General features: G+C 32.1%; 1 protein-coding gene across 1 annotated transcript; it reads right to left on the bottom strand.

Moving 5' to 3' along the window:
- Positions 1-1,745: 1,745 nt before the first annotated feature.
- Positions 1,746-5,300, bottom strand: LOC130450307 (uncharacterized). Its single transcript, XM_056788636.1, has 2 exons — positions 5,107-5,300; positions 1,746-3,196 (listed from the first exon to the last, which is right to left on the bottom strand). Exons 1-2 carry the CDS (start codon positions 5,274-5,276, stop codon positions 2,959-2,961), a joined length of 408 nt encoding a protein of 135 aa, XP_056644614.1. The 5' UTR covers positions 5,277-5,300; the 3' UTR covers positions 1,746-2,958.
- Positions 5,301-10,640: the final 5,340 nt, after the last annotated feature.

Raw genomic sequence — 10,640 nt, 5'->3', positions numbered from 1 at the left:
CAATTTATTATATATACTGATTTTGATATCGATAAATATATATTTTGACCTTGTTATTTGTGTCTTCTTCAACCATGAAATGACTATAAGAGATCATTAAGCAATTGTAAATATCTTCGATTTATATCTTCGACAAAACATAGTGTCAATAATGCCATCTGTCGAAGAATAGACATAATAGAAAAGCGGATACTAATTATGGTAGTTTTACAATTATAGGAACCTTGTGTCATACTAGCATTAGGAACAGATTAGTTTTTAAATTTAACAGTAGAGTGCATTGGTCTCATTATATAAAAAATCTGGGGAAAGTTTGCTTTTTTCTGTTTTGAATGGTTGGCAGTACTGCTAATGACATTTTTCAAGTACTGTCATCTTGACTTTCATTTTTATTTCATGTATCCCATTTCGCTCGTAATTTAAATATATTTGATCGAGTATTTAAAACTCTACATCATAAATTGTTTCGGTCTGAGTTTGATTAGGTTTCAATATGAAAATAATATTAATTAAATATGATGAATGATGACGTACGGGGACGGATTGACGAAAAAGTGACTTTCCAGAGATTGTCACACTTTCGCTATTAGATTCCGCCATATTTGTGCTGTCGTCTGTCAAAATTATACGTAAACATGACAGGTGGATTAGTGTTAATATTTATTCATATTTATATAATGCGGAAACTTGTTTTATTATATAAATATAGTTTTAATTATGATTTTGTACATAGGAAGACAATTAAAGAAACAGTGGAAAAGTTCATGTTTAAATGACTATGACTTTATGAATTAATTTAACTGTCACTGTCAGTAAATTGAAATTTGGGGAAATACTTGCAATTCGAATGTTGAAACAATTCAAGACGTTTCCCTCAAGCTAAAAGAAGGAACGTTAAGTAAAGGGGTTCAAAATTTTGTCCGTCCGAGCTACGTTTTTTGTTAATTCATCTTAGTTGCGTAGACCCTAACATTGGCCTTGTTAATCTTCTCATACGGGTTATAATCGTGGACCCTTAAAGCATTTGAAATGTGGCGCAATAGGAAATTTGCTTAGAATTCCCTGAACCTCGAAGATAACTAGTCAGAGTTAAATATAATCACCATACTATCATCATTATTCATGATTCAATTACAAAGACTGTTATTCTTCCAATTCCAATAGTTAATGAAAATTGGTTGCCACCAGTCTCTGAAGACGACAATTTGGTAGGAGCAGCAGTAAACAGTGTGTTCATTATGAATATTACCAAACTCTTGACGTTAGTTCTTTAGATATTTTGCCATTTTCTCAGCCAAAGTAGCAATATTCGTGTATGGTTCAAGTTATACTTGGAAAATTATTTGAAACTTTAGCCAGGTATGAACCAAAACTGAATCACGACGTATTGATATAGTTACAGATGAGATAAAGGAAACCAGTATTATTAAATTTTGGGTAATCTTTAATTAAAAATATCATCAATAATAGGTTAGACTAGAAAATTATTCTGGTGGTGTCTAAAGAAAATAAGAAACTTTTCCTTCAAAATATCTTAATTAATATGTATTAGAATCATTTTCCAAGACCTCCTCCAGCCAAAGACATAATTACAGCACTTGAAATAGAGCTTGATAAAATTATTCTGCCAGTTGAGAGACCATTTACAGGTTTTATTTGATTAATAGTAAGTAGTGGTAATTTGATTGAGTGCTTTCCCTTTGTACTGAACGTTAACTCATTTTTTCCGTTTTTAATAAAATATCCTTGTTCTTTTCGCCGGGATTTATTTCTAAAAACAATTAGTGTCACAACATTCGATATAAAAATTAACAATACAACGAAAATCACCAGGTAATAATAAAGTGACGTACATATGACAATATATTAGTTGATTTGACTAGCATTTGGTTGGTTGTTAAACCAAAATTAAGTAAATTTCTTCCTAGACTTGCAATTTACAGTAAATGGAAACGGCATCAAGCTGATAAAGTTCCAATTGGAAGACCTTGGAGAATTCGATCAGCTGAGGTTTATCTGCGTTGCTTGTAGATTGTATCCTTCTTGTCAAGCACCTTCAAACCTTGTCGTTGCATCTGAAGATATCGTAACAGTCGTAACAGATTTTAATCAATTAAAAAAAAAATAAAACACTAGATCAAAACTTCTTGGAGCAGATTTCAATTATAGGTGAAATTGGACTCATAAACTATAACAACTGTTTAGTATCACAGCAAGGAAGATTTTCAGGAAAACTGAATATTACTAGATGTGTAAATGGAACCCTGATAAAAAAACGTTGGGAATAATAAGGAAAAAGGTTTACTTTAATTTTCTATAGAATGAGCTTGTCGAAAAAACGCATTCGTTCTGAAATATAGCCCAAAAACTGGAAAAAGTTTTAGAATTTAGTCAAAAAGTGACCACAAAATGAAGTTTTGGATCAAAATTTTTGCCCATAAACTTTAAATTCATGTTCAGTGACGAAAACAATATAGATGGTAAAAAAATCAAAATTGAAGCAAAGCTTTCCGCTGAGAATCCCAGCATTACTAACCTATTTGTTTTTTGTCATTATGAAGATTTGAGGATAATAAAAACACTATGTAAAGTGTATTTAAATTGAAAAAATTGAATTTTTGTCCGTCTTCTAGAATGATGATAACATAGTTAAAAAAGTATATTGTGAACATATATATCTAATTATTAAGTAATAGTTTCTATATAACCGATATTTGTCTAGTTTAAAATTCGGTGAATTCGCGCGGCGCCTTTCATCTGTGTAATATAAATAGACGTGGTTTTTATGTTTCCTTTTAGAATTTTTCATTATAGCAGGCAGTTTATTTACGGTATTTCTTTTGAATAATTTCTAGGAAAGTCACCTCATTTCCAATATTTTTATACACATTTTTTGGTACACTTATTTATATTACTTATTGGACAAATAGTGTTTGATTGCAGTAAAAATATGGACAATTATCCCAATCCTCCGCCAACAAGACTTGCAATAGCTGCACTGCTGATTTTTTTACTTTTCATTACTGGATTTCCAAAAACAACATTAGACCTGACACCATTTACACCAGCTTCGTATTCATGAAATTCATATTGACCATTTGGAAAATTTATATAATAGTCTCCTTTAATTTTTAATTCTCCAGTTTTATCAACAGTAGCGTTTTCATTTTTGGAAAAACCGTCACTGGTTTCAATGCTGAAAACAAAAAGTCATTTAACGAGTTTCGTTTACAAAAACTCAAAAGTGTGATAAGATCGTAAGTTTGATAATAAAAACACCTTAAAACTGAATACTTTTTTGTTTACCAACAACAACAGTTGTGGTACTTAAATGGTTGAGTTGGGCTGTTGAAATTCGATTTTCTTTGATTTAGAAACAGCCCAGAAAAAAATCTGAAATACAACGTAGACCTTCACCTTCACAAAATACTTCACCTTTGCAAAATACTTCACCTTCATAAAATACTTCACCTTCACAAAATACTTCACCTTCACAAAATACTTCACCTTTACAAAATACTTCCCCTTCACAAATTCTTTTCTTCGATTTAGAAACAGCCCAGAAAAAAATCTGAAATACAACGTAGACCTTCACCTTCATAAAATACTTCACCTTCACAAAATGCTTCACCTTTGCAAAATGCTTCACCTTTGCAAAATACTTCACCTTCACAAAATACTTCACCTTTGCAAAATACTTCACCTTCACAAAATACTTCACCTTCACAAAATACTTCACCTTCACAAAATACTTCACCTTCACAAAATACTTCACCTTCACAAAATACTTCGCCTTCATAAAATACTTCACCTTTACAAAATACTTCCCCTTCACAAATTCTTCACCTTTACAAAATACTTCACCTTCACAAAATACTAATTTTCGCCAAGCAATCAGCGTTCAAGATCGTCTGGCTATAACACTCAGGTTTTTGGCTTTTGGTGATTCGTTGATGTATTTATCTAAAGTATCCAAACAAAGGATTTCAAAAATTGTTCGGGAGGTTTGCACCGCAATTGTAAACTGTTTAAAAGAGTACGTAAAGATACCTTTAACACCCAAAGAATGGGAGTTAGTTGCTGCGGGCTACCTACAAAAACATATGGCAGTTGGATTAATGTCAAGGAGCCCATGATGGTAAGCATATTGTATTGCAATCACCAGAAAACAGCGGGTTACAGTTTTTTGATTACAATTGTCATCACAGTATAGTGTTAATAGCAATTGTGGACTCCAAGTATAACTTTGTTGTCTGGGGAGGATATCTGATGTGATAAATCTTTTGCAAGCAATTTCATCTAATGCATCTCTTCTTTTGATTTTGTTTTATTCATCGGGATTATCCTCATCCTCGAAGGATGCTGAATTCGAACATGATTGGCCGTTGCTGTTGAAGCATATTCGGCATCTGCACTTCCCTATACATTCCTTTGTACATTTGCAGGAAACGGTGTTGAGAATTTCAACTCTATCTCCATCCGGGAGGATTTTTTGGTCTATTATACCAGCGCTGGATTAGAAGGTAAATACTGCGACTGCATTTATTAGAGGTAAAGAAACTAGCTCGAAAGTTGGTTTTGTTGGTGATTTTGAAAATGTCTCGTAGCGGATTCGATCCAATCAAAATGAAAAACCTTCTAAAGAAGCTTAACAAATTTCACTTACTCTTGGCGATAGAATTCAGAGGTTGTACCACGTCCATTGATTGTGTCGAGGAATAGAAAGTTCTGTTTGACTACGGACGAGAATTTAAAGTACTTGGGAGAGCTGAAGGTGTTCTGGGAGATTCCCTTTGCAGGTTTCATGATGTAAATGCTTGATTCCACGTGTTTTTTTTCCAATAGGAGTATCTGTTTTCAAGATATTTGGTTTTGGAAAGCCGTAAAATGTATGTTTGCATTGAGTTTTTTTAACATTCGATTTCGGCTATACCGAATTTCAATTTTCAAATATCAATCGACGCAAAATTTAGTTTTAATTAACAACAATTCATTATATACTCAATTATTTTTTTCAATAGAAGGTTATTGAGTTTAGTAAATGGGAAGTTAATCTTTTGTCTTCGATTTTATAGTACGAGAAGTATCGTAATTAAAAAAACTTACTTAAAATCGTATCCGTCTTGTCTCAAATTGTTCTCGTACTCAATCAATGTTATCGGTTCCTCGTTTTTTCCATGATCATTTCTGCCTATTAAACCACACGTAACGATTTCCAATGTAAAAAAATACACAGTGATAACTAAAATATTCTTTCTCGAACCTGATATCATCATTTTACTCGTCTGTTGGTTGAAACTATGTACATTTTATTGTTTGGAAAGGAAGGGTATTTATAAAAACTTGTTTTGAAACGGAGAGGAGGCTCACGAGGTAATTGCAGTTCAGAAGAAAGACTACAACAAACGTGGTTGGCGTGTAAACCAGGTTTTTTAAATTTACAATAAGATAGCGAGTTTTTAATTTAATATTTTAATTTTCAACATCTCCAGCTCTACAGTCTTGTTTAATGAGAAAAAATGTTCAATATTACGTCTTATTATTATTAAATGTTACCAAAAAGTACAAGTTATCTACGAGGATAGTCCCAGAAGTACCTGATCCAAAAAATATATTGATTTCTCAACCTAATCTTCTTCTAGCTTTTCATTGTTGAGAAATCTTTGACTAGCGAGTCGTATTTTCAAATCTGGGAACAAAAATAATCCGAGGGGGCTAAATCTGCCGAATAGGGTGCATGTTTACAAGTTCACTGTTGATAGCTGCCAAACAAATACTGAACAACGGGGGAACAACGGGGAGTCGTCAAACTTGAGACATATTCTGTTTAGACTGTTCACTTTCTAATACAATCAACTACCACCATCTCTAGGTGACGCCAAGTACTTCTGGGATCATTCTTGTATTTCACTTTTTATCTTCACTATTTTTGGTTATATATTTTAGTAACCTAATCTTAGAACATCAAACAAAGTCTGTACTGATTGAGAAAGAGTTGCTTCGCTCAAAAAGTGCATATTTTCATAAATTTTCAATATTCAGTACCCCAAATTAGTACCTTAAATGATAAAATATGTCTTTTTTCTCAGATCTCTTAGTAAACTGAACTTCAAACATCAAATAAAGTCTTCATTGAACGAAAACGAGCTGCTCTACTCAAAGAGTGCCGATTTTCCAATAAAATGTGACCAATTTTCGATATACAGGACCCCAAATTTCCCTAAAAATTATAAATTTCTCAAAAATGGTAAAATATGTCTTTTTGTTTGTATGTCTTAGTATACTGGATTTGGAATGTCGATTAAAGCCTCCATTGGTTGAGAAAAAGCTGCTCTAATGAAAAAATGTCAATTTTATAATGAACTTTTTTATTAGGGTGATACATATAAATAAAAAGAATTTGGTATTTTAAATATTCTTCTTTGGTCAGGTATTTTGATGCAATCTTCAGTGAAGCACCTAGTGACAGACGATATTTTTTGTTATTGACATTATCAGACGCAAGAACAAACAACGCAGATGGTCATCTGACCCGTGAACATGCCACATACTATTGACCATGGGAAAAACATGGATTTTCTAGATTCAGACCACAAAATTTCAAATATTGGCCTTGTGATTTGTTAATCATCATGTCGAATACAACACGGATCGGAAACTAAAAAGTCTATTAAACTCCAACTGCAAATCGGTTGGGATCATCGGGATCCCATGAATGAGAACTTTTTTATCTTCAAATTTTCTTGCCACCAAACGCGTTCCGTTGCATAGTTTTGATTGGCTTATCTTTCGGAGCATGATTACTATTAGATTTTTAGATATTGCAAGTTGTAGTTTCTTCAAGGAGTCAATGCTTTGTCACGGTGGTTACCAAATCAAGAACCCATCGAATGCGATAAGATGGGTAGGAAACTTCCCGAACTACCTCTACAGACTCAAGCTCAGTTGAAGTTGCTTAGAATAGTTTGACGAACTTACTGTTAATACAATATTCTAGCAGCTTAGACTTTAGCAGTTGTTGGAGAATTTTTTGTATACCATCAAGTCTTAAAACCAGTTATGACCTTAGATAATCGTTAAAAAAATTCGATCAAAAAGATCAGTCAACAAATGACTTTGTGTTTTGATATAAATGAAATCAACTTATCCCAACTTATGTCATTTATTTTGGATTATATTTTTTAACTTATCCCAAACCAGCTCCACTTAAAGAGGCTATAGCAGCAGACGAAATAGCTTTGGTTTGATCGGAAGGGTTGTCTTGTATTATTTCATCCATTAGATTAATGATATCTTTTGATTTAAAACCTTGTTGATCTGACCTCGATACTACTGAATCGTCGCTAGCGTCATTAACATCATTAATTTCATCTTTTTCTACTTCATTGTTTATTTTAAATCTAGAAAAATAAAATTTGATATTCGTTGTTGGTAGGAAACAGTGCAAAGAAGTGTTGAAATATTAATTGAAAATCCAGAATAAGATAATAGTTAATGGGTATATTTTTCTATATTTTATTTTTATTCAATAATTTTTTTTTAACTAAATATTTCACAAGATTCATATCAATATCAAGTAATATCAAAAATGCTGTTGGTTTTTGCTGTCAATTCAAATATTCTCAAGTTAATATTATTGAATTAGAATTTAATTTTTCGTGAACAAAAATCAAAACATTTTTTTTATATTGATATTTTCATTATTTTAATAAAAACCTGGTTTAATTGGCAAATATATTTTATTTACCATCCAAATCTTGTACAACTTTTTCGTGTATCAATATGCTCGAGGTTATAATTTATTTTTATTGAATGTTAGTGTTAACTTACCCAAATTCATCCAGGTTTTTGTTTATTTCATTGTCATAACTTTTATTTTTGGCGACCGCGCTAGGCTTAGTATCAGTTAGTGTAAATAAACAAAGTATAAGTGGTATTAACCTCGTATACATTTTGTATCTAAACGAATATTATAAAAAAATGCATTTCATTGTGGGTATATATATGAATAATAAAAAAATTAAGTGTAGGTGAGTAGAAATTATGTTGAAAATTAAATACGTAAAAAAATTATTGATTTAACATTTTTAATACTTTCTAGAAAGCAGATTATAACAAAATGATGTCATTTCTCATAGTTAACAACCATTACTTATATATTTTATTGATTAACTTTTCTTATTTAAATAAAGAAGAGAGTGAAATCCTTTAGAAAATCTAAATAAATTGTAGATTTTACAGCACTGAATTCAAATGCTTCAACAGGGCTCTATAAACTTTTGTACCAAGGAAGTGAAATTGAAATTTCTACATAGAGCAACGCCTTTAGAAACTTGATCGGAAGTCTCTCGTTATCAAACGGATAATTAATTATAAGAAAATGAAACAAACTATAATTAACGGTCCGATGACGTATTTTGGTCTGTATGCTCTATCGTCAGCAACGAATGTTATTTGAAAAGGTATACCTTGTTCAAGCTCTAAACTAAAATCACAATTAACGGTTAAAACACCTTCTTCTTTGTTCGTTGGAGTGGATACGGTTTTCTCCGATCTGGGGATGTCATTACTAGTTTAGAACCTGTCAAAATGGAAATCAGAGATATTGCCGTAATTACATATTAATTGCGCGTGTAAAGTAATAAAAAAGCCGTGAGCAGCAGAGCTCCATCGGGAAAGTCGAATGAAGAATTTAACTAATACACAAACAAATCTTTCCACAAAATGAATTTCTTGGAAATGATATCAATTCTCAATCTTATTTCTTTATATGGAAAATTTGCTATTCCTCAATAACTTTTTATTTCACAAGTTAACTCTCTCTCTCGAATGAAAATTCATAATTTCAATAATTAAGTTAACTAGGTTAATAGAACACAAATGTGACATGAGATCAGTTTAAAGGATGTCCAAGATATTAGTGCAGTGTTTTAGAGATCTAGTCATTCAAAAGTAAATTTCAAAATGGAAGCAACAAACGTAAGTACATTTTTCGTTAATTTATTCTTATATATTTCAATTGAAATATTCTGAGATTCGAGAGTTATTGTCTCAGTATTAAAACAATCGTAACGATATTCAGAAGTTGCAATTTTATTGTAATTCTTTGATATATCGTTGGAATGGTTAAATGTGAGGCTTAAACTACATTCATTTCATGTTATAAATGGAGAATTTTTTTCACAGCAAAATGATGTTCCAATGATGAGCGAAGGAGCTGGAGAGGAGTTACCTCCTGTCTCACAAGAGGTAACTCTCGAGGCTCCAGTGGCCATTCATTTAACTGAGCAGCAGCCACAAGAATTAGCCCCCAATGAAGACCTCATGCAAAAACTTCTAGACTCTTTGGGGCAATTTCGCGGTTTCTATTCATCAGCAATTTTATAATTGTATCTCGAATGGATTTTCAGAGAGAATAGAAGAGAAAGGAGTTGATAATTATTCTACTGAATACTCGGCGATAGACCCGGTGGTCTCGAACCCTCTTGTTCAATTCCAATTGACAACAAAGAAAAAATTGTCATAATGACAAGAAATTTCGAAAATGGGAAGTAAAAAAAAACACCTTAGTAACGATCATACTCGTTGCTATTTATTAAATAGGAGGCGGTCCAGTTCAACAATTACAACGATCAAAATGATTTCGGGCGTTTTGTGCTAGAAAAACTGAAGAAGAAAACTTTGAACTTGAGAAAGACAATTCTTCAACATCACCCCTACTTGCATGCGAAGTTCGAACCGTCTAGTTAAACTTTTTCTGGCCAAAAAATAAGAAAATATAACAAAAAAGACCATAAAATGGAGAGGGGTGGAGATGGAAAGTTTCGACCTTAGACATGAAATCATCTCGCAACTAATTGAACCTACATGTGAAATTTCATTTTTCGGTCGCTTTTCGTTTGACCTGCAGAGGTGAGCAAAGGTCAAAAACCACTTTTTTTGCACTGCGACCTCTCGAAATATTCATTTGTTTTCAACCAAACTCTAATAACATCAATCCGCCGCCAAAAAAGCCATGTATGCTAATTTTGAACCAAATCGGACCCATAGCAATTGCTCGAGAGACGAAAATAAGAATTGTAGCTTAAACAGATTTATAAACTGAACTTAACTAAACTATATATAAACTACAGACATTCGAAAAACCATCATAATCAAAAACATGGGAAAAATGATGTGCCCCCCATTTTTCTTCTAGTCATGCCTACCGTAATAGTCTAATTTTTCTTTGAAAAATTCGATTAAAAAGTTGTTCAACGTAATCTAAAATAACTTATTATAATGATTGTATTTCTTTAATACCAATGGACTGTAATTCATGGCATTTGAACTCAATTAGTCCTAGCAGCTTTAATTTATTATATGAAAAAATTGGTCATCCTTTATTTAAAAGCCTTGGACTAACCAATATAACAGCTGAGCTAGACTGTATCTTCGTAGTCAACTCAAGAATGTCTTGCTATTTGCCAATTAGGTAGGTTAGGTTAGATTAGGTTAGGTTAGGTTAGGTTAGGATAGGTTAGGTTAGGTAAAAGACGTTACCAAAAATCTTCGAATATAGATCGAGGATTTTAATAAAAATGACAAGGAAATTAATTGACATAAAGAAATGTGAGTGAATAAGAAAAGCTCAACAGATG

This window comes from Diorhabda sublineata, chromosome 11, assembly GCF_026230105.1.
Source record: "Diorhabda sublineata isolate icDioSubl1.1 chromosome 11, icDioSubl1.1, whole genome shotgun sequence".
Taxonomy (NCBI): Eukaryota; Metazoa; Arthropoda; class Insecta; order Coleoptera; family Chrysomelidae; genus Diorhabda; species Diorhabda sublineata.
The sequence above is the reverse complement of the archived record's forward strand: the minus strand, read 5'-3'. Positions and strand labels throughout refer to the sequence as shown.